The 23,482-nt window shown below is 52.6% G+C and overlaps 2 protein-coding genes across 4 annotated transcripts; one reads left to right on the forward strand and one right to left on the reverse strand.

Annotated features, from left to right (window-relative positions):
- The first annotated feature begins 1,809 nt into the window (after nucleotides 1-1,809).
- RIC8A (RIC8 guanine nucleotide exchange factor A) lies at nucleotides 1,810-13,630 on the forward strand. Of its 2 annotated transcripts, XM_075712078.1 has the most exons (11): nucleotides 1,810-1,990; nucleotides 2,363-2,370; nucleotides 4,858-4,905; nucleotides 7,063-7,677; nucleotides 8,315-8,409; nucleotides 9,301-9,451; nucleotides 10,091-10,186; nucleotides 10,472-10,616; nucleotides 11,086-11,230; nucleotides 12,270-12,389; nucleotides 13,217-13,630. In XM_075712078.1, exons 1-11 carry the CDS (start codon nucleotides 1,900-1,902, stop codon nucleotides 13,335-13,337), a joined length of 1,635 nt encoding a protein of 544 aa, XP_075568193.1. In that variant the 5' UTR covers nucleotides 1,810-1,899; the 3' UTR covers nucleotides 13,338-13,630. The 2 variants fall into 2 exon arrangements, with proteins under 2 accessions (XP_075568193.1, XP_075568192.1); XM_075712077.1 differs by lacking the exon at nucleotides 2,363-2,370 and having other exon boundaries at nucleotides 1,810-1,986.
- Nucleotides 13,631-16,834: 3,204 nt separating this feature from the next.
- SIRT3 (sirtuin 3) lies at nucleotides 16,835-23,477 on the reverse strand. 2 transcript variants are annotated; one of them, XM_075712792.1, is made up of 8 exons: nucleotides 23,423-23,477; nucleotides 22,602-22,725; nucleotides 21,380-21,577; nucleotides 20,542-20,774; nucleotides 20,280-20,380; nucleotides 19,909-20,070; nucleotides 19,271-19,480; nucleotides 16,835-17,530 (listed from the first exon to the last, which is right to left on the reverse strand). In XM_075712792.1, the coding sequence occupies exons 1-8, from the start codon at nucleotides 23,475-23,477 to the stop codon at nucleotides 17,510-17,512; spliced, it is 1,104 nt and encodes a 367-aa protein (XP_075568907.1). In that variant the 3' UTR covers nucleotides 16,835-17,509. The 2 variants fall into 2 exon arrangements, 1 of the variants encoding a protein (XP_075568907.1); XR_012831140.1 differs by lacking the exons at nucleotides 22,602-22,725; nucleotides 23,423-23,477 and having other exon boundaries at nucleotides 17,515-17,530; nucleotides 18,758-19,480; nucleotides 21,380-22,540.
- Nucleotides 23,478-23,482: the final 5 nt, after the last annotated feature.

Genomic DNA, 23,482 nt, shown 5'->3' on the forward strand with positions numbered 1-23,482 from the left:
GGGCCCCGCCTCGCCGGGCGGAGCCGCGCCGGCCCCCGCCTCCACAAAATGTCCGCCGCCCTCCGCCCCACCCCCCCCCGCGGCCGGGCTCCGCCGTCCCGCACCGGGGAGCGGCCGCCGCCGCTGCTCTCCCGGGGTGGCAGCGGGACCCCGCAGGCCCTGCCGGCCCCGGCCCCGGGCGCAAGGCAGCGGGCTCCGGGGAGCGCCGCCGGGGGAGGGCCGGGGCCAGGAAATGAGGCAGGCGGCCGGGGCGGCGGAGAGGAAGGTAGCGGCGCTTCCCTCCCCCCCGGCCCGCTGCCTGCCCCTCTCCCCCGCCGCCGGCCGGGCCTGGCTGCCCGCCCCTCTCCGCGGGCCGGGGCTGCGAGCGCCGTGCTGGGGCCGGCGGGGCCGGGAGGGCGGCGGCCGCAGGCCCCGGAGTGCCCCGCCGAGGTGGGCAGGGGTCGGGCCCAGCCCCCCGGCCCTCTGCGAGGGATTCCGTGCCGCAGGTACCGCCAGCGCTTTGCCCGCCTTGCTTAGGCCAAAAAAGGGGCTTGAAGGGGTTTCGAAAGGCGCAAAAAGCGGTGGGGGAAGGAGGGGGCAGCGTGAGGAGGGAGCTGGGGGTAGGGAAGGGTGGGGGCGAATATGGCAATGCTGCCATCTGCTCTTGCCATTCCCCCCAAAACGTGGAGAGGACGTAGCCCCTCAGCGCTGGGGATGCTGTGCCCCTCGCCCCGCCCGAGCTCCTCCGCCTGTTCTCGCAGTTTGCTGGATCCAAAATGCAGGTCTTGCCCTTGGTCCCCCCCAAAAAAACCCTCCTTGGCTGTGTTGGGCAGGAGGGGGTAACCTGGTGCTCCTGTGTGATCTCCCCAAAGCCTGCAGGCTCTCGGCACAGAACTGGCTCCCGGGGCCAGCGTGGCTTCTCGTAGCTGGGTACGACCAGTGCTTGGTCGTGTCACAGGCCACGGTGCGTATCTGCACAGCTAAACAGGTGTACGAGCTCACATGTGTAGTCAAATTTGCTAGATTTGCCATCATTAGGAGTTACCTTCCAACACTGTGGACTTGCGTGGCTCTACGAGCTGTTAAACTTGTGCCTGCTTCTAAAAATAATCTCGTCATCTGCGTCTTCATGCGCATCTGCTCATTTACATTATTATCATGAGGCACATTATCTCTGTAATGGTATAAAGATGCGAGCCAGCCCTCCCCCGTACGTGCATTTTCACTGCATGTGCAGCGTATCTGCCATAATCTGGTGCACAGCCTGTCTCGGGCACTGACCGCTCGGAGCAGCAACTGCAACAAAATCCTAATGATCTCTTTCTTTCCACCACCTTAAAAGGTAGCTCCGCCTTGAGCCAGGAGGGTGCTTTCCTATCTGTCTGGCTTTCCTCTCCATCCCTTTTTACTCCACAGGAATGTTTCTGGATTTTTTTTTTTTCTTTCCTTTTTTCCCTTTCCTGTGCAGTAACAGAAATCGGGCCAGCCAGAGGAGGAGGAGGAGGAGGCAGAGAGCTATTTCAGGGAGCTGCTGTTATCTGCTCTATGTTAATCCTCTGGCTGGGTGGGGGGAAGGTTTTCCCTGAGTGCTTTACTGAGAGGCCATATATTAAGCATTGAAAAGCAAAGAGAGGAAGAGGATTAGAGGGAGAGAGAGGAAGCTGGCTGCTGGTTTTACTTGGGTTATCCATCTGCCCTGCTTTTATGGATGCAACAGCGTGAGCAATCTCACTTGGGTTTTTTTTCTGTTTTGTTTTGGGTTTTTTTTTTCCCCTTCCTTCCTTTCCCCACCCCTTTCTCTCTCCCTCTCAGATATCTGTGTATCGAGGTCCTTTTGCATCACTGTTATCCAGGAGCCCTGGAAGGCCCCTCGCTCCCCTTCCTCCTGGTTTCACCTCCTGCTGCAGCTGAGCTGTTGAGATGATGGAGCTCAGGACTGTGGTGGCCACCGTGGAAAGCGGGGAGCAAGACACAGTTCTCAAGGTGCTTCAGATCTACAACCAGGAGGTGAGTGAGCATCAAACCTCTGCCTGACATCAGCTGCTGCTGTTTACAAGCCTGGAAGCAGGTTGTCCATGTTGTGGGATTTCTGTGCCATCCGGCTGTCCCCAGTCTGTCTCCTCTGAGCGCATCTGTCTGCGCATTACTGCTGTAAAAATGTTAGACTGCTTCGTCTTTACTTGCAGATGGTTTATTGCTTGGTGTTTTGCTAGGAAGCAGCTAAGCAGCCGCTCTTTATCTTGGTTCCTTTGTATACTCAAAGTAAAGCATGTAGAAGGGATTTTTTTTTTTTTTGTTATTATCCAGTTCCCAAGTAAAACCTAGCAGGGAAATAAACATCAGTGTGAAGACCGAGTAGGAGGAGCTTTTATGTTAAGGCAAGGTTTGGAGGTAATAGAACTGAGGCCTGGGGAGGAGCTGCAGGTGAAATGGTTGTCGTGATTTGCAAGTAAAAGATCATTAGGGATGGACAGGGATGGGCTGCTGGAATTTGATACAGGTGCCTGATCTGAAAGCTGACAACAGGTAGTAAATAATGAATGTAGAATATAAAAAAAAGAAAGGTTGGGAAGCAGAGATGGAACAGTTTCTAGCCTTAAAGTGGCAAAAGATTATCTGTGGGGGTAAATCCCTTTTGAAAGAGACTCTGGTTGTCAGGGAAATTTCCTTCAGAGGGTTTCCACCAGGGTAGGGCTGGCCCTGCAGATCTCCGTGACTCATTCTGCACCATTCTTGAGTAGGTGGGAAGCCAGTGGGGAAAACCTGTGAATATTTTGCACGAGTGTGCAAGCAGGAGAGTGTGCAACTATTTCCAGCAGTTGGTTTTGAAACAGGGGAGATATTAGCTAAGAAGGAGTGGGTTCCTGTTGAAGACAGTCCACAGGATTAACAGTGCCTACAGCCTACATTTCTCCAGGTGTAATGCTGGAGAAATTAGGAGTGCAGAGTTTGATGTGTAACCAGCTTGAGGCATCAAACCACAGTATTTTCTGTCGAGTTCCTCCAGCTGGATCCTTTGTCAGTGTATCGAGCGTAGGTAACTTGTGAGAATGTCAGTGGTTTTACTAGCCCATCTAGAAGAAATGGAGCAATCAAAGAGGATTATGAAACTGCGGATAAACTAAGGAACTTCCTTGCATCATTTTTTACTGTAAAAATTGCTGGTACTGTATCCTTTTTCTGGTGATATGTTTTATTTCACTATTGCATACGCAGTTAACCTCACCTGAGGTTTCTCAAGCAGCATGTCGGCATCGCTTTGTCCATCACGGCTGGCTCTAGGCTAGAAAGACCAAAGCCATCCCTGAGATCTTGGTGACTGTGACACAGTTAATCTGCAAACTGTATCTTCTACTTGTAAGCAGGCAGGAATTGGCAGCATGTGAAAAAGGTGGTAAATGGCAGGGGAGACTACAATTGCAGAGTGAGTGAGTCAGGGAACACCTGCGGTCTCCAAAAGCTCAGTGCAGTCAGTCCCGGGCTTTGCTGGGCAGGAAATCAGGTAGAATTAGACAACTGGGCAACTCATAAGGTGATAAATACAGTGGGAGACGAGCTCAGCTGTTCAGACCTATAGATGGGATATTCATGAGTTGCGATCACTCAAGAGAAGAATATGTCCAGAGTGTAAGAATGGTTGATTGTGGTAAGACTAATTACCATTATTGAGCAGCTCCATAAGTGTAAGCAGTGTAACTCAGTAAAAGGTGACAGCAAGTGCTAAGAAAATGATGGGAGAATTATGATACAATTATATCCACATATCTCTAGATCTAGCTGTGTCTATACATACATAATTAGTGGTTTATAAATCTTAAACATTTTCATTCTCAAAGCTTGGACCAAATGTTCTCTTGGTGTAGAGGAGGATTGCCTCTTCACTGGAAAGTGCTGCTTTTCACCAGGGCACCTGTGATTTCCTGTGCTGTCCGGTTCATTGGAAGCAGATGCAGCCAGAAAGGAGACCGTCCATTGAAGAATAACCAGAATAGTGAGAAACACACAAATGTTTCCCATGAACAAAGAGCAGGACTGTTTATTAAGGAAAGGGACACGATGGAGGTGTAGAGATCAGGTCTCTTCTGTTTAAAGAACATGACCTGAATAACCACAAGGATCTGTTCGCAAGTAACAAGGAGACAATACTTTCTTTCAGGCGGGAAAAGGAACAGTAAATATCAAGGGGAGAGATGCGTAGGCACAGCTTGGTGGTGACACTGAGCGGATGAATTACTGGCTACTACAGAATGTTTGGATTATGATGAATACCCACTTTACTGCTGCAGTGTTTAAAAATAATTCCGTCCATCAGATGGGCACAGCTTTGGCCTGTGGCAGTCAGCCTCTGCCGTAGAGCCAGCGGAAGAGGGCAACGGGTAATGCTTGTCACAAATGTTTTTCAAGGATGAAAGAGAAACAGGGATCTCCAGAATAGTGGGGATCTTACTCAAGAAAAGCACTTCAGACCTGGCATGGTCCATCTCTGTGCGTTTCAAACCAGAGTCATTCCTGCTGGCTGTGAAGCACGTAGTTGGAATTGCCTAAGTAGGAACAGTGTTGGAAAGAAAAGGCAAGACTGAAATGAAAACCTCAGTGGCAGGAAAGTTTTCCTTTTGTCTTGTTCCTCAGGAGCTTGCGCTACTTGTTACAAGCCCCACAAATATCGTAGACCTCCCTAAGGGCTGTGGCACTCCTTGCCATGCCGATTCCTTGCCTCTGTGCCAGTGGGGACGGTTCCTGAGAAGATGTGTTTGCTTTTGCAGTGTGTTTTCAGACCTGCTGCTTTCCAGCTGAATGGCCCTTCCCTGCCTGGGGCAATGCTTTTATGGATTTTTAACCTATTACTTTATTTTGATTGTTTCTGTTTTGCCCCCCCAGAAATCTCAGTGCTTCACCTTTGATGATGAGGAGCGGGAAGAGAGGAAGGTAGGTGTGCTCTTTGGTTTCTTCCTCTAGTTGGGTGGGTAAATCTGCTGCTCCGTACTCGTGTCCAGCATGGCTTGGTGGTGGCAGCTCCTGCAGGGAAAGAAATGAGTGTTTTTTCATTAACTTGGTTAGGGAATGGTGTGCTCAGAGCACCTGCCTCCAGTTTTTCCCTCAGTAGTTGGTGTTTTAGGATAAAGGTCAGCATTCTTCCAGCATTAGCCAGCCCTTTGGGTTCTGTGATGCATATAGTCTCAGCCAAGGGGTTTATAAAAAGTGTGATCTTTTGCGTCTGTGGCATGAGGCTGCTAGGCAAAGATCTTAGCAACTTGCAAACCTCTAGAGGGTAAGTGTTTTTGCTGCGAGCCAGCTGCAGGATTTGACCAAGGCTGTATATTAACAGATACTTTAAGCTGGCGTAATCTGGCACTCAGCGGAAACAAACACTCCTGCCTGTTCATTTCTGCTCTTGCAGTTCTTTCGTGCCAGGGCAGACCTTTGCATGGCTGCACATGGTTGGTGGGCTGATCTGCCTAAAGAATAACACTTTTTTTCCTGGATTATTTTCCAGCTGGATCAGTTTTGTGGTCCAGTTCATTGGTTGATTGTGCTAATGCCTGTATTAGCACATCAAGTGTGGACCAGGCAGCCAGGGTGAAGAATGGGACCTCTTTTGTCCATGTTATTGCCAGCTAATGCTGGCATGAAGTTTTTCCAGCTACAGCCTGATGTGTAGGATCAGATCTTGCAAGATCTGAGCTCTTTGCCTTGCACTGACTTGCTGTTTGAGCTGGGACAGTTATGCAGGCTGTGAATTCAGGCACAGCCTTGGGGTGCTCCGCTTTTGGCGTGTATGTCGTGAAATATGAATTGAGCATCACCATCCTGGTGCTCAGTTCTGCTGAAGGTTTAGCCCTGGGCACGTGCTCCGAGATCTCTTTAACCTGAGTCAGTCAGAGGCTTTGGTTACTTACGACTGTATCTTTGACTCCTGTGTCCTCCTATGGAAGGAGAGTGACTGTACTTTCTCACTTCTCAAGGGTGTGATTGTGGGGCATACTTCATGAGCTAAAGCTTGTTCCGTTCTGCCAGCCTCACATTAAGGACTAAAATTTCTTTTTTCTTCATTCCTTCCCTCAGTCCTTTTATTATTAGGAAGTTTAACCGATTAGGCTGTGTTAAGCCAATTACACTGAGTGATAGCAAACCTTGGCAATCTTGGATTCCTTCTCTCTTGTAATGTGCATGGAAAGACATGTGCTCTGATATGGTGTTATGTTAGAGAGATCTGGTGAGATCTTACCTCACCAAGGTGTGAATGTCTGTGCAGAGGATTGCTAGTGTGAAATGTTGCTTCACGTGGTTCAAACCAAGCTGTGCTTGGTTGTGTGAAGCATTACCTTTGCTCTGGCACTCTTCTGTTGCTTGCTGTCGCATACAATGCTGTTATCCACAAGGATTAGATTTTCAGCTGTTGCAAATTGGTGTTAGTGGAGCTCTGCCAGTCTGTACCTATTGAGGATCTGGGCTAGTAGGCCTCCAGACAGCACTGAAGTGTAGGGGGGTACTACTTATTTGAATCTCCTGAGGTCTTTTCACTTCCTTTCCTAGGGCATCACGTGCTCTTCTGACCTCGCTTGGGTCCCCTCCCCTCCCTTGGCAGTTTTCTGATGTCTCTCAACCTTTTTGATCTGTTTCTGGAGCACCCAAAGCAGATGCCTCTCTAGTCTTAAGGCTCTGGGCAGGAATAGGGAACTTCCGTTGAATTGGTTGTTGCTCCTCAGTGAAGCCATAAGGGATTTTTTTGACCTGCCCTCTCTTAGCTTAATGCAGCTGTCAAGTAAACTGTGTTAGCCTGAACCATCCCAACTGTGGGTGAAGCTAAAATATGCAATAGCAGCAGTTGCCTGTTCATACTCTCCCTTTACACCTGACACCCTCTCACAGCCGTTCTTTGTTTCTTGCTGGGTGTCCTTGCTCGAACTGGGCCAGGATCACATGCCAGAGCCGAACACTTCCTGAGTGCACACCTGAACCAGAGCCGTTAGCAGGCCCATCTCTAGGTGATGCTCGTGTTTTCCAGGGCAGAGCGTTACAGGGTGGTGGGGGAGCACTGTGAAGTGTCAGTGCACGAGGCATTGCTTGTTTCCAACTGCACAGAAAATGGCCCAGCTGCTGATCAAGTTCCTGGAAAGAGAGCTGCAGCCGTCCTGCCAGGTCACGTGTTTGGAAAGCATCCGCATCCTGTCCCGGGACAAATACTGCCTTGACCCTTTCACCACCAAGGAAAGCCTGAAGACCCTCTCCAGGCATGCTGGCATTGATTACTCGGAGGAGGTCATCCGGGAGGTCCCAGACTTGGATGTAATCCTGGAATCCCTCAAGTGTCTCTGCAACATCGTCTTCAGCAGCCCTAGGGCACAGGAGCTGACAGCTGAAGCCCGGCTGGTGGTGGGCCTGGCCAAGCGCATCAAACTGTACAACGAGAGGAGCCTTCCTCATGAGGTCAAGTTCTTTGACCTGCGTCTTCTGTTCCTGCTGACGGCGCTGAGAGTGGACATCCGGCAGCAGCTAGCCCAAGAGCTCAGGGGCATTAGCCTGATGACAGATACCCTGGAGCTGACCCTTGGTGTAAAGTGGATGGACCCCTACGAAGTTGCCACCGAGGAGGGAGTTCTCCCGCCTTTGCCTCGGCAGGAGACAGAGCGAGCCATGGAGATCCTGAAAGTGCTCTTCAATATCACCTTTGATTCCAGCAAGAGGGAGGTGGATGAGGTAAGCTCCTTGGGCGTCCCACCCCCCTGCATTCACATGTCTCCAGGATGTGGTTTGACTCCTGGTTTTCTCCTCTGCTCGTGTTTCCTTGTACTATGTACTGGCCCTCATGCAGCCCCCAGGTACGTGTAAGGGTAACAGGACGCTCGTGTCCGGATCTTCCTCCCTAAAGCACTGCCTCTGTCCAATGAATCATTAACCCTTAAAACTTCTAGAGCATTAAAATTTAAAAGTTGGGCATTTTTCCTCCTTAATGACATGGTTCGTTGCTCAAGTGGGAGAGCAGAGCCCCAGATAGCTTGCTTCTGAGTGTGGCCTGATACTCTTTTACATCCTGGACAAGGTTAAAGGAAGGTGTGGTGGAGAACGTCTCTGGCTGGTCCCTGGGCCTGTTTTGGGGCCTTTTCCAGCCCTTGACTCAGTGTCATGGAGTGAGGGGAAAGGTATTGGGCAGCAGGAAAACTGTGTGTTGACCTCAAAAAGAGAATTGGGAGGCTACTTCCACTTAAACACCCTGCTGCCAGTTTTCAGGCTGCTGGAGGGAGGGATGGGGCTGTGGGCTGCAGGGGCAGCAGGCTCTGGGATGTAGACGATCCCCTTTCCTGATCAAGGTTTTCATTTTCTGTTTTGGGGCCAGGAAGATGCTGCTCTGTACCGGCACTTGGGTGCCCTCCTGCGCCACTGCCTCATGATCTCTGCTGATGGAGAGGACCGGACCGAGGAATTCCACAGGTCTTTGTTAGATAACTGGGTCATGATCTTCACTAGAAGCAGGTGTCCCCAAGGCAGATCCTGCCTGACCTTGGTAGTAGCATCCTTCTGCTTGTTTGGTGATTGCTAAGGTCGCTGCTGACAAGCAGGCATCTTTGGTTTGGCCTGCAGGTTCCTCATGCTGCTAGAACTGAGAAATAGCCCTGCCCTTCCTACAGTCAAATGATGTGCGCTAATGCCACAGCCTCCAGGTCTGCAGGAGGAAATGTTTTCTCCAGGCCTGCCTGACGCCAAGGGCCATATTCAATATCCTGCATCAGGCCTCCTGAGCAGTGCCACCCATGTCAGTAGGCAACTTGCCAGAGCAGATGTTTGGTACTTTTTAATTAAAGAGACCATGGGCTGGCCTTAATTAACTGTCTGTCTCTTGAGCCAGGCTGAGAAATCCCCTGTGTCACACTGCGGAGCATTATTGGTCTAGGGCTGTCAGCTTTGGGCAGGTGACACCATCCTGTACCCAAGAAAACCATAGTCGGAGGAATTCTAAGCAATGCATTGCATTGACCATCAAGGTGAGAGCAAGTGATGCAGCAGGAAACCCTTGACCACCCAGAGACAGACCTTTGACCACCCAGATTGGTCCTACTTGGCCTCTGTGTCAAGATCCACCGTTTCTCAGTTGTCACTGAAGTCTCTTTGGACTCCCAGCAGATAGTTCAACTACCCAAAAAGCAGTTTGATTTATTCCCTTTTAGTGGTGTGAGGAGCTCAGGATGCAGCCCAAAGGCGGCTTGGGTCTCAGGGTCCTCACACTCCTGGAAAGTAGTAATGAACCTTCACTTCTGGATAGCTGAAGAACTTCTGTGAGCAAAGATCCATGACTATGTGTTCACTTCTCTTTCTTATGTTCAGTCATACGGTTAACCTTTTGGGCAACCTGCCCCTGAAATGTCTGGATGTCCTCCTGACCCCGAAAGTCCGGCCAGGCTCGCTTGAGTACATGGGTGTCAACATGGATGCAGTCAGCATCCTGCTGGATTTCCTAGAGCGACGCCTTGACAGGGTAAGTTGAGAGGCAGGTTCATTGCAGGGCACCTTTCCGTCAGCCGATATTCATCCTTGAAAAGCCCTGTGCCCACACCACAGGAGCACCAGCAGGGCGTGGTTAGTTTGGAGATATCCCTTTATAGAAGGGGCAGTTTTTAGCAGTGGCAAAACTCTTATGGTTGGTAGGAATAAAACATCATCTATCGACTGGGAAGGTGACTGCGTCATTGCTTTATGGACTGCAGGCAGTGAATTGGTTGAACAGCGTATGATGAGCTGGGCGATTGAAATATCGGTGCTCCATTTCACTCAGTAGTGATCTGTTGGGTAGCTTCTGGAAGCCTGAATTTGCATTATTTTCAAGCTGGCTGTGCTTTTCAGTCTCTGGAGTTATTCCAAAGGGCCTCCGAATTTTACCACAGCACTTCTCTACTGTGGATGCCCTGCACAAATATTTCTAGCACTGCCGTGTCACAGAGCAGGGCTTGGAAAGCTATGCTGCTTGAGGAGTGATGAAGCACTGAAATTCCTGTAGCAGAGGCTGGAAAGCTTTGGTGTCCATCTATTTCCCTGATGATCTGTACTCACGTTCACCACCAGACAAGTTGAGCTCAGCGTGACTAACGTGCCGTTCATTTTGTGGACGCTTCTGCAGGGACACAAGCTGAAGGAGAGTTTGACCCCTGTGCTGAACCTGCTGACCGAGAGCGCTCGAGTCCACCGCCAGACGAGGAAGTTCCTGAAGGCAAAGGTACGCTGTAGTTCAGCCAAAAGTTGAATGGTGCTGCACTGCGGAGAGAGAAGAGCAAACCGCCTGATTATTGCCATCCTCCAAACAGACCTCCTCTGTCTCTCTACTGGGTTCTGATATATGGGTGGTTGAGGCCTTTGGTACCCACAGTGTTTTCTCCACATCTCCTACACTCTCTGGATTTATTGGTTTTAGCTGATTTGTGAAACACATGTACATTTTCCCCTGTCTGGCCTGCCATTGCCATTCCAGCTCCACTGATCGCCCCTCACTGTGGCCTTGTAGGTGCTGCCGCCACTCCGGGATGTGAGGAATCGGCCGGAGGTGGGGAACTCGCTGCGGAACAAGCTGGTGCGTTTGATGACCCACATCGACACCGATGTGAAGCACTGCGCGGCAGAGTTCCTCTTCGTGCTCTGCAAGGAGAGCGGTGAGTTGCAGGGGCTTGTTGTGGGCATTGGTGACAGGGAGTCCTGGAGCCTGGCCTCTGGGCAAGCCAGAGAGCGTGGGATGGGTGACCCTTCGCAGCCAACAGGAACTTCTGTCTTCCCTTGGGCCAGATACACCGAGTAGGGAAGAGTGGAGAGTATCCGAGTGCTCTGTGGGAAGGAGTTGCTGTCTCATGCCAGCAGTGAGTGAAAAGCTCTGCTGGAGGACACCCCAACACCCCGCAGACAACCCGGCCTGCGTTCAGACCCCTGGCCCGTGGGAGTTGTCCCTGCCGTTCCTGGTGCATAGTGTGGGAGCCTTGCTCCCTGTCATGGAGCTCAAAAAAGCATTGGCTTTTCTAGGTCTCCATGGCCTGGCACCGATCTTGCTGCTGGGGCACATGGGAGCAGACGGGGCTGGAGAGGCAGGAGGGGAAGCACAGGGTGGTCTCTCTCCCCTTCTTCCGGCAGTGTCGCGGTTTGTGAAGTACACGGGCTACGGGAATGCAGCTGGGCTCCTGGCAGCACGAGGCCTCATGGCTGGTGGTCGGGAAGAGGGAGAGTACTCAGAAGATGAAGACACAGACACGGAGGAGTACAAAGAGGCAAAGCCCAAGTAAAGAAGTCTGCTGCCCCTCTATAGCACCCCTCTTCCTACACCTTCTTCCCACTCCTGCTCTGTCCCTCTCTTCATCTGCCTCCCTGCCATCTCCCTCGTCCTGCTCTTTCATGTGCGCATTTCCTTCTGCATTACTTAGCGGTTTCACCCTTAGCTTTGATGTCCTGTTCCACCCTCTCTACCTGTTCCTTGGGTGAGACGCCTCTGTGGCCGAGCTGCTCATGGTGGGGGTGGTCACCAGCGCATATGTTGGGTCCTCGCAGCTGGGCACAGGCTCTAGAGCAAAGTGGGTTCCTTCAGCCAGAGCCCGTTCTGCACCAGACCTGTTCATGGTGTGCACATGGCAGTATCTCTCTAATCTATATTGTACACCTTTTTTGGCATCTGTACATCTCAGTACAGTGTCAGGCTTTTACTGCACACTGGAATAAAGGTGGTCCCTTCTTGCAGCGGGTTTGGAAGTGCCAGTTACTCCTCTCCATCTCCAGAGCCCTGTGCTGCTGGAGTGGGCTGGTTTTTTTTTCTTTTTTTTTTCTTTGCCTGCTAGCACGTGGTGGTAACTTGAGGATGAGGGGTGTGCAGGGAGAGCTCTAGGACTGTGCTCAGCTGTGGGTCCCATACTTTCTTGCATCCTGTTCAATGCGGTCTACAGGTTGGGTTTAGGTGGGGTTTTTTTTTTCCCGTGTTAGCTTTTTGTCTCCTGACTTAAGGAGAGGGACGAAGTGTCGCCTGCCCTTGTGCACCTGGTTTAAAACTGCACTGTGGAATTGGCAGGCTGGGGATATTGCTCACACCAGAGAAATGGTAGGGATTTGTAAGGGGGGACAAATGTGTGTAGGACGTCTGGAAAGAGATCGGAAGCACCATATTGCACTGTGATAGCACTTGGGGCTAACGAGATGAGCAGCAATGACAACCAGCCTTGCCATTGTGTTCCTTTGCCTCAGTAGAGGCAAAGAAGGTTCTTATACAGCCCTTTTGTCACTCCTCTGCTTTACCTCCCTCCTTTGCCCTGGCCTCACTGTTGTTCTTGCAGCATTAACCCTGTGACGGGACGTGTCGAGGAGAAACTACCCAACCCCATGGAAGGGATGACTGAAGAACAGAAGGAATACGAAGCCATGAAGTTGGTCAACATGTTTGACAAATTGTCCAGGTACTAGAAAATTGTGTGTGTTCATGTCTGCGTTAGCACCTGCGTGTCTGTGATTTCCATTTATCACAGACCTTTCTCTGACTGCGTTCCCAAGGCCACCACTAACCGAAGGGATGTGAGAGAGAGAGTGGGGGAGATACGCAGGGAAATATTTCCTTAAGCTGGGCTCCATTATATGTGCAGGGGAAGGCACTGCAAGCCTCTGGCATGATGGCATACTACGAAATTCCTCTACGTGCCCGCGCTGTGTTTCCAAGCAGGTTTGGCTAGATGCTCAGTAAAAACCGCTTAGTAGGAAGCTGCGTTTTGGGGACAGATGGCAGGCAGTGCCACCAAGTTCCTTTCCCTGCAGGAGCGCTTTCCCCAGTCATCTTTCATCCATAGTTAATAGGTGCCACAGAGAAGAACCCAGAGTGTGCCAGCTGAGTTCAGACCACCCCCAAGGGTGGGAGGGAAAAGGGCAGCACATTCACTGCGTGTATTTCCATTGTGCGTTAGAGGGAGGGGAACGCTGATGGCAGCGCTAGTTTTCTTCTGGCAATCCTGTACCACACAGAACAGGACCCTAAAACTGAGCCTGTTTCAGGGACCCTGAGAATGGCAACACTTGTGGGTTGTGCCTCCAGCCATTGCCTCGGCATGCTGGAGGCTTTATGGCTAGAACTGTCCCTGACTTCTAAAAAGGGATCTTGAAGGTGGCCCGGGATGTTCTGGACTGCCTTGGGGCAGTTTCCACAAGCCCCACGCTTCTGCTGTAGTACTCATCTGTTCCTGCAATGTCTGCTGCAAATCTGTGTTGCCTTCCTCCCTCTCCTCCCTGGTTGCAGAGAGCAAGTCATCCAGCCCATGGGCATCACGCCGAGCGGCAACCTGGCCCCCATGGAGAACGCCATCCACGATATGGCTGAGGAGAGGTCATCGTCCGACTCGGACCTGGGGCTGGACTGATCCAGACCTCTCGCCCCAGCCTGGGAGAGCTGGGGAGCCTCCATCCGCTCTCCCTCCGGAACTGGTGCTGCACCCAGAGGCTGGTCCTGGGCCAGGACTCTCCCTGTGGGATCTGGATCCAGCCTGGACCCCTCAGTCCACAACAAGGAATGCCTCCTGCCTCCTTCCCAGCTCCATAACCACCTCTCCTTCCAGAGGGTCTTCGTGGCCTGGCTCCACCTTGGTCTCTCCTGTTGGCAGCCTTGAGGATTTCAGACTCCAAATTGCTTCCAGGACTTTCCAGTAGGATTTTTTTTTTTAAATACGTGAAGTTTGGGAAGAAGGGGTGGGGGGAGGATCTTTCTGTCACGCCATGAGGGTTCAGTAATCTGCAGAGCATTTTGTATATGTGCCTACACTTGTGTGGCCGCTCGTCAGCACGTCGCTGTGCGTGGCTACGTGTAGCCAGCCCTTTGTGGGGGGGGAACCGCTCCCCAGGAACGCAGGGGGGAAGGTGGGACTGCAGGAGAGGGGTGTGAGCCGTTATTCACGGCAGTTCCTGGGGACCGGTGTCTGCGGGGTGCCTCGGCATAGCGCATCCATTTCATCGCAGGTAGCTGTACGCGTCTGCGCTATGCGTGGCTGCGAGCGTGGCGGTGTCTGTGCAAAACCAGGAGCGTGTGGACTTACGAGTGTGTACGTGAGTGCAGAGGGGAGCAGCAGTGCGTGCGCCGCAGGGAGGAGAGTAAAGCCTTTGCGTGAAGCTTCCAGCATTCCCGTCGGCCACGGGAGAGAAATGCGCAGGTGCCTGCCAGGAATGCTCTGATATTCAGTCTCTGGCGCCGTGCAATGTTCCTGTTACCACAGAGTTTAGTTTTTGGCATTAGCCTTTCCCCATCTCACACTTTCCGAAAGAAAGGCCAAAATCTGTGCTTTGTCTGCTGCCTCCTCATCTGCCTTGGCTTTCCCACAGGTCCACTGCTGTTTGCACCCAGGGACTGGTCTTGGTCCTGTCCTTTGTGGCTTAGATTTGTCTTTTTTTTTTCCCTTCGGTTTTTGGAAGAAAAAAAATTGTTTTAAAGAAAATCTTCCAGTTTGTCTCATGTACCAGAGTTCCAAAACTTATTAGCGCAAGTAGGAATGCAGAAGTGATGCTAGAATAAAGAAAACCTGACAAATAGGCGCATGGCAGTGATTCATTGAACACGATAACTCTGCAAGTAAGGAACTAGCTTTGTTTTTTTCTGACTGGCACATGGTTCTACTCCGATCACCCTGAACTTCACAGTTTTATTTAAGAGGTAAAACTGTAGCATTAAACTGGGGCTAAGCCAGAACCTTTCCCTGCACCACGACCACCAAGTATAACCAAATGGAGTATCCCAAAATTAAAGTAAGCACTGAAGCTTGAGGATTGCAAAACAATCTCGGCTCCATCCCTGGGGCCTCACAACATGCAGCTGTCTACAGAACTGTTCATCTCCTTTACAAATGCTCTGTAATGGTTGGAAATTTTGCACGCCAGCTGTTTTCCGTCTCTGCCATAGAGATTTGCTGCTCAGCCTTTGCAGGACGCGAGCCAGCTGCGATGATCCTTTGGCTGCGTGGGTCTGCTGCGGTTTCTGACTGCCCGCAAGGCAGCGAGCGCAGCGGGGCTGGGCTCCGGTGGGGAGGCAGGACAGGCTGGCCAAGCTCCGCAGCGAGGCACCGCATCGGGCATCCAGGAAATCTGGGTCCGGGGAGGCTGCAGATGTGCAGCGGGGGCAAGCGGAGGGTTTGGAAGTGGTCCTGCCTGTGTATTTGTAGGAGCCGGTGCTTGTTTTCTGTGAGCTGAAAAGCTGATGGTATGCTTTGTTTAGTTTAGCTCTTCAGTGATTAAGAATCTTTTGTAGTAGTTGTGATTTAAAGTTCCAGGCTCTCCCAGAGGTATACAATATTTATGTAAAACTGACCCACTAAGATTCATGGATAGGCATCTGTCATGGGAATAGCTTCAATGTATTGCGGCTGGAGTTTTTAGGCATATCTTTTTTTTTTTTTTTAAAGTAACTAGCAAAAAAACCCACCCCAAACCTTCCATGTGAAAATGCAGACCTCTGATCTCTTCCAGCTGTTAAAGCTCTCTGAAGCTTTCCATCTAACAGGAAAAGCGGGGGGTGTATTTTTAATGCAATGCTTCTGATGTTGTTGTATTCTAATTTTTTATCGTGCTTAAAACCCTGACTTGCGACTGACAGGCCCTGCTTTGAAAAGCCCCAGTGCAGGGGCTGAAGTTGGCACAGGGCGCTTCTGGAGTAAGGGTTTAAAACCAGGGTACGGTTTAAAACCAACACGTTGCCACTGTTTTCAGTGTGAAGCAGCATGCCACGAGGCTTGTGGTGCTCTGCCCAGTGAGAGAACAGGCCTTCTGCTTTTCCTGAGGCTGTGCACTCAAACACATCTGCTGGGCCGGTCCCGGCCGGGAGGAGGAACGCGCAGATATATCCAAATTTGTGCATTTGGATAAACGAATCTGCTCGGCTGAACAGGAACCTGCTCACACCTTTCTTCACACAAGTGGCTAGGACACCATGCACCCAACTCTGTTCCTGTAGCGTTAGCAGATGTGCCAGGCTTCTGTGGGGTCCCTAGAGCTAGTCTGATTTATAGCAGATGAGTATTGGGTCCAAACACTTCTGATCATATAGATAGCCCTAAGACAGTGTTCTGAGGCTCTAGCTTTGCCCTGGGAAGAGCTCTTAGGCATGGGAGTCAGTAGCAGTGTTCCAGTGTTGTAAGACACAGCTGTGTGCTCAAATGCTTCTATTCCCTTCGCTTGGGTTTTCTGCGGTTTAGCGCTAACCGTAACAAATTGGTGGCATGAAATGCTTTGCATTTTGTTGTGCTCGTTCAGAGCTGGTACTGATTGGGATTGCCTCTAGACCAGTGGCTGTGATAAACAGGCGGCTCAGCCAGGGCCACCTGGGTGTGACTTCAATCCCCACCGCCAAATCTGGGTGCTGGGGTGATGAAGTTCCTGCCCTGTTGCAGGGAAGCAGCTCTGCTGCACCCCTGATATGCAAAGTACGTCTGCTAGGGCGCATCTGGGAAAGCGCGGGCCATCGCTGCAGTGCTCTGATACTGCCTCTCCCTGGGACAGCACTGACAGGGAGGAAAGGCACTTGTCTAAGGTTAAAAAGAAGAAAAAAAAAAAAAAAAGAATTAAAAAAAGCAGGTGAAAAGAGTGGTGGTGATGGGGACAGAATGTGTTCAAACACTAAGGAAGGTGTGAAGTTTACAGAAAAACCCTCGGGTGACATCGGCAAAAGAATTAGAACTCTTTTTATTATTAAATAATTAACACTACACTGACTCAAAAGCTCTTCCAGCAGCTTGAGCTGGCATTCCTGAACAGGAATGGGGGGCAGCCCCCCTCCTTCCCCTGGCAGCATTCATCCCCTGATTAGCAGAGATTTCATCTGAAGAATAAACACTCCGAGTCTGCAGCAGCTGAAGGATCGTGACTGAGAGAACTGAGGAGGAGCTGTGGAAGGAGTTGGTGGATGCTCAGTCTGGTGGGGGGAGCTGGAAAACTCACTCCAGACCGAAGTGATTCTGTCCTGCCTTCAGGCCTGACCTTCATGGCGTTTTCCACTCCCGATCCTTGAAACCCAGGCCCTCTGGGCTCGGATGGCTCAGAAAGAGGGAGCCCCAAACAGCAAGCTGCACGTGCACGGCTCGTCTGACGAGCCGGCATGAGCCCACGAGCTCCTGGCCGCTTACTGGCCACGTGGCTGGACATGGTCAAATGGTGTGCTGAGGGGGTGACAGCTGGAGCCGTGGAAGAGGAAAGTCTCTCCTAGTGGGTGCCGAAATGAGGTAAGACAAGGAGGGAACAGTGCTCAGTGCCTGCATCCGCTGTTCTGAAGTCTCGGGTAGGAGAACCGTCACGAGGAGAAACAGTTTGCAGCTTGGCATTTGGGCTTCGCTCCCTTCGGCCTCCCGCCCTCCGCGGGTGAAGCCTCCGCTCTGCTTCCAGGCTGGCGGGGTTGCACCAGGAGCATCCCCTCCTCCCCAGCGCGCCGGCCCCGCGCGGATTTGCTGCTGCAGAGCCGGACGGCCTCTTTACCATGATCTCTTTCTCTGCCTGTGCTGGGCACAACATCTCCTTTTCAAGGTGAACGTCGCCCTCCAGCAGCAGGGAGCCAGCTGTCCTATTTGTCTTTTGCATCCAGCTAAAAATAGAAAGACCACACAGTGTTTACTAGGGCGTTTCAAACCTTCCAGCCCCTGTTAGCTCAGCCAGCAATGCTTCCTAGCACCAAAATCCCAGAGCAAGGAGTTCTTTGGTTTTCATGCTTTATCACATTTGCATCAGCTTTATCCATCAGTGATTTACAGCAGCACGAGTGTTAAACTAAGGGCTGGTTGATCTCATACAACTGCAAAATGGCTTGTAGTGAAAAACCAAACACCTGACCAAAGGAGTAATAATTCCTATTCATTCCTACCCCTAATCTGATGAAAGTAAGAGCAACCTGAATGTTAAAATCGGAATCAGTGAAGCCAGATTTTTCTCTTGGGTCAGAAGAAGTCACGTACAGACAGTGTATCTGTTAAAAATACAACGAACTTCTTACTATGGTGAATTGGCAGAGCCCTACTGCAGACAACAGAGCTGTGCCCATTTACAAGCGGAAGAGTGGGTCCAGCCCACAAGTTACAACTTCTGCTTGGAAAAAAAATAGTTTAAAAAGTGTTTGATGCTAAATATGGAAAAATCTTCCCAGCAGGTCTAAAGTAATGTAATAATTAAGATTAGCACTGAATTCAAAGTAATGAAGAACTTGCTCTCTTACAATTTTGCACTTCTGAAGCTCTCAGAAGATTACAGATATAAGAAGAATGGTGCAGGGAAATAAATGATCAGCCGGGGAAAAGAGTTAAGTCTTCAGTTAGCAATGCAAGGCTGTCAGGTGGAGCAGGTACCCTCGCTCCTGCCTGCTGCTTGCTGTTCGTCGCATGTCTGCTCGCTGCAGCACCTTGTTCAGTTTCAGACAGGGTGCAATTAGAGCCTCCCTTAACTTACTACTATTACTTATTTCTCACAAGGACCAGAAAAACCACTAGAAATGAAACCAAAGCAATTAAGTGAAGGTACAGAAAGTGGAAAGCTCCACTAAGGTGATGCTTGGCTCGGCTCCCTGGCTTAGTTCAGCAGTTATTCACATTAACGTGCCATTAACAGCATCACAGGCTCAGGCTCTCAGCCAGGGAAAAAGCATAAAAAACAATGCCTGAGCAGCAGTATCGGCTACCTGAGAGCGTGCCCCACGCGTGCCTGCAGCTCAGTGGAGTTTTCCAGTCTCCTCACAGGTGTCTGAGGGAAGCACTGCCTGAAGACGGGAATGCCCATGCTCTGTGGTGTTTTAAGTGCAAAGGCCAGTCCTCTGCTGACTTACAAGATCATAGTGGATTAATTTGACACACATGGCAGAGGGGATTTTCTGGTTGGTCACTTCCAGCTTCAGGAAACTGTACCTTTATCTATAGGGCTTTTTCAGTGTGTTTGGGAACAAATCAAAAAAAAAAAAGATGAAATCAACAGAAAGCTTTTCAGTAATTGAGTGGGTCACTGCTTGAAGAAGCACTAAAGCACTCGCATTCACCCCAAAGCCTGCCCTTTCCCATGCTCTTCCTATTTCATCTGAGGCTGGCAGATCCGCATCCTCCCCTTCTGTACCACTGAAACATTCAGCAATACAGCGCTCTGCTCTGCGGCACCTTCACTGTGAATTTTTTTTTTCTTTTTTTTCACATTTTTGCACTTTTCTGTGGTGCTTTTCCCTGAATGCAGACTGCAGGCATGGCAATGTCTGCGGTGCAAGTCTAACCCCAGCCAGCACAAACCTGCTCCCCCCGGAAGGAACAAAGAGGCTGAGGGGGGGGAGATAGGGCTCTGAGCCCCTTCCCACCTTTTCTTTTTCCTTCTGAATTAGCGTTTGCATCTCTTCATTCCAGTCCAGCAGCTCCACCAGCTTCTCGACTCCACTGACCACGTCCCCCAGCTGGGCTACGTCATTGTAGCGTTGCTGCCAGGCGAAGGGTCCTACGAGATCTCGGTTGATCAGGACTCGGGGAACGGAGCTGCGAACAGCTCCTGCCAGGCTGGCAAAGGGCTCCACCTAAAGGAAGGACACCCTAGGGAGCGGAGGGAGACCGTCACCCCGCTGAGGGGCACGGCAGGCATGAACTCACTGCACGCTAAGCTTGTAATTGCTGTGTTTAAGAGTTCTCCCACTGTGGGCTAAGCTACCCCAGCTCTGACCGGGTTGTGGATGTCACCCGTTATCCGGTGGCCTTTCCTCAGGCAGCCGCAAAACTCATCTCTTGCTCTCCAGGTGCCCACCTTTACCAGGAGCGCACAAGGTTTTCAGAGGGTGTCTCAGAGTGCATGCACCCTGTTTCCTACGCTGCCACCTCAAATTTTACCTCAATAACCCAGTTTCTCGCCTTCTCCTCTAAACCCTCTTTCTCCTCCAGAGTCCCCTCGGGCCCTGTTTTCTGTGTGCCTTTTTCTCCTTGTGAGCGGGGGTTTCCCTTAGTCCCAGACCTCCAGGGATGTTCCGATGACAAAAAGCAGGTCTGCCATGGGGAAGTCTGTCACGTGCAGGAAGAAGCGCTGCGGGAGCTCCTCGCCGAAGAACACAATGTCAGGCTTGATGACTCCAGTGCAGACGGGACAGTGAGGGACCTTGTCTGCCATGACGTCGCCCTGAAGCAAGAGCACCCGACACCACTCGTTACGGGGCAGCGCGTACCTGCACAGCAGGGTCAGAACCACAACGCATCCTCACAGCAACATCCAGCCCCAAGTCTGCTCCCCTCCAATAAAACCTCTTGGCCCCGAGGGCAAAATAACAGGCCTGCGACAGGTTCTCCTTGCATTAATTTACGTGTCGATGCCCAGCTGCGACCACTCACCCTGAAGTCCTCTCCTGGGAACTTCCTTCGACAGACCGTACAGGTGGCAGTGGCAAAGGTGCCGTGGGCTTCCACCAGTCTATCGGGAGGGATCCCAGCAACTGGAACACAGCGCGTGGGAGAGGACCGGCTCAGTGTGAGGTGACTGAACCAGAAACTCCACATTCACTGGGCATTTCCCCGGTCCTGCCTCCTATTCTGCTTCTCACCCTCATCTCTTCCTGGCACTCTGCTGCGGGGAGATGGGGAAAAGAGAACTCACCTCTCTCCAGCCCGTCAATATTCTGGGTATAGAGGCGCAGGAGGAGCCCTTTGTCGTGCAGGAGTCTCAGGAAATAATGGGCGTAGTTGGGTCTGTAGTTGCCTGGGTAGAGCTCCTTGGCCAAAGTGAAAAAGGGCTTAGGGTTGATAGAGAAATACATCAGTTCGAAGATGGCTTCTGGGTAAGGGATGTTGTACTGCTCCAGGTTACTGTAGAGGCCGCTCCCCGGGGACCTGCAGCGAGAGGAGAGCGGGGCTGGTAGTCAGAACACGGGAAGAGATGCCGCCCACCACGGAGCCAGACCAAGACATGACCAGAGCAGACAGCCAGGTCCTTGCGTTCTCTCTGGCTGCTTTGTGCTGTCCGTTGTGTGTCAAGAGAGCAGCTGAAACTGCCTCTGCACAGGAGAACCTGCCTCGCATCCCGGCTCTGCTGCCACCCCACCTTCTCCTGGCTGCAGAGGCATGCCCGCGGTCAGAGGAAGGGCCGTGCTCTCTTCTAGACAGAGCGTCTCGCACCCGCACCACGGCCACGTTGGCTCTGCTCTAGTGGCCACGGTGCCACAGTGAGCGCAGCCACAGAATCAAGCAACAGGCATGACTTAACCATCCTGAAGGCCTGGGCCAGGGAATGGCCCAAAGTCCAACTGGTGCTGCCAGCCTGCCTTTGGCTGGAGAAGGAGGATCAGCAGGCACGGAAACTCCCGTGCCTAGTCTAGCCTGGCACAGATAAACAAAATGGAGGGGAGAGAGGAGTAGCAGGCCCCAGCGTTACCTAAGCTGAAGATCTGGGCCCTGCCAGCACTGAAAAAGGACAAATGAAATGATGGAGGCCTTACCTAAAATCCGGGATGCCACTGGGGGTGCTAATCCCAGCACCAGCCATCACCACCACTCGGCGACACTCCTTCTTCCGAATTAGCTCTGCCACATCCCGCAGGGTGAGCTTCTGCTTCCCGCCATCATCTCCCCATCTGCCCATTCCTAAAATGGCTCTGGCAGCAGCAGACAGAGAGAAGGGCCTGGTCGCTTGGATCCTGCTCGGAACAGAGAGAAAGCACAGCAGGTAGTGCGCTGACAGTGACTTCAGCTGAAAACTGCTCAGGGGGAGAAAGTCACCCCAAGAATTTTGCAGAAAGCTCTTTGATCAGCAGGACTGTGTGCTAGCACTTAGCCAGGAGAAAGCTTAACCATTAGTCTAATCCATGCCCCACAAGTAGATACCTTCCACTGCACTTTCTTCTGCAGATCTAAAAATACCAAACCACTGGTACCCCTATGAGAGGGGGTTTTTTTGGACAGGGGGTGGACACAGGGCTGTGGGAACAGCAGTACTGGGACTTAGAAGCCTCACAGTCGATTTACACTGCTCTGGGGATAAGGGAGACTCTTTTCTATGTCCCAAGTTTTAAGAAGTTCCCAACAGGTCACCCTGGGACAACACTGCCCAGGTTAGCACAGACATTTTCATTTCTCTGTTTCCCCCAAGGGCTGTGCCTTGAGAGAGCCCCATGTGGAAATGCAAATGCCTGGAGGAATCACAGGTCAGCACTAAGCACAGATGGGGCAGAGAACAGTCATTATCATCTCAAGGAACAGCTTCTCCCCAGACAATTACTGCTTGCTGGTGCAGGACATAACGAGCCGTCCAGAGAAGGCGTGGGAATGCGAAGAGCCAAGAGAGCGCTGCTGGGCCTTGGCAATCCGCAAACAGCAATTACTGAGCTGTAAGTGTCGACTGTGGCCTCAGCGTGGTTGACGCTGTCTTCACAAGGACATGGCTCTGCCAGGTCAGACCAGGTTCCCAGGGAGCTAAATTCACAATCTGACAACCATCAGTGTTTCTCTGGCAAACCTCCCTACTCTTCGAGCTCCCAGGCTAGCTCTGGCTGACAGAGATGGTGACCCGTCTGCCTATTTAGACAGGAGAGGTGATGTCCTCCATCCCATGCTTTCAACATAACCGTATTGGCTCCTTCCCTTCGGCATCCTGGTGCAGAAGCCCGGTGGGCGCCCGCACCGGCTGCGAGGCCACAGGCGTGCGAAGCCAGACAGCCCTACCTCCGTGCTCCGGGGCCGGCCGCGCCTTTGCTGTCCCCAGAGCAAAGAGAGAACCGGGCCAGGCCCCCCGGGCAAGCGCCGCCGCTGCCGTCCCTGGGGCCGCGCTCCCACAGGCTCCTCCATGCTGCAAGGAAGCACAGAGCTGGTGAACTGCTGTCGAGGGAGAACCGGAGGGCAGCAACGAGGGCAGCAACGTGCGGGTGATGGTGGGGTTGACCCTCAGCCCCCCTCGGGGCCCGCTGCCGCCCCTCAGACCCCTCAGGACCCCCTCCCGCCCCTCAGCCCCCCTCGGGGCCCGCTCCCGCCCCTAAGGGCCCCTCAGGGTCCTCCTCGGGACCGGCTCCCGCCCCTCAGGGGTGCCCCTCAGCCCCCCTCGGGGCCCCTCACGGCCCGCTCCTGGCCCTCAGCCCCCCTTGGAGCCCCCCTCGGGACCGGCTCCTGCCCCTCAGGGCCCGCTGCCGCCCCTCAGCCCCCCTCACAGCCCGCTGTCGCCCCTAAGGGCCCCTCAGGGCCCTCCTCGGGACCAGCTCCCGCCCCTCAGGGCCCGCTGCCGCCCCTCAGCCCTCCTCGGGGCCCCTCACGGCCCGCTCCTGGCCCTCAGCCCCCCTTGGAGCCCCCCTCGGGACCGGCTCCCGCCCCTCACGGCCCGCTCCAGGCCCTCAGCCCCCCTCGGAGCCCGCTCCCGCCCCTAAGGGCCCCTTGGAGCCCCCCTCGGGACCGGCTCCTGCCCCTCAGGGCCCGCTGCCGCCCCTCAGCCCCCCTCGGAGCCCGCTCCTGGCCCTCAGCCCCTCTCGGGGCCCTCCCGGCCCGCCGGGCCTCACCCGCCGCCAGGACCCCGCCGCCCGCCGCCGCTCCGCGCCGCGCCCCCCGCTCCATGGCCG

The sequence above is a fragment of the Pelecanus crispus genome, chromosome 6 (genome assembly GCF_030463565.1).
Source record: "Pelecanus crispus isolate bPelCri1 chromosome 6, bPelCri1.pri, whole genome shotgun sequence".
Lineage (NCBI taxonomy): Eukaryota > Metazoa > Chordata > Aves > Pelecaniformes > Pelecanidae > Pelecanus > Pelecanus crispus.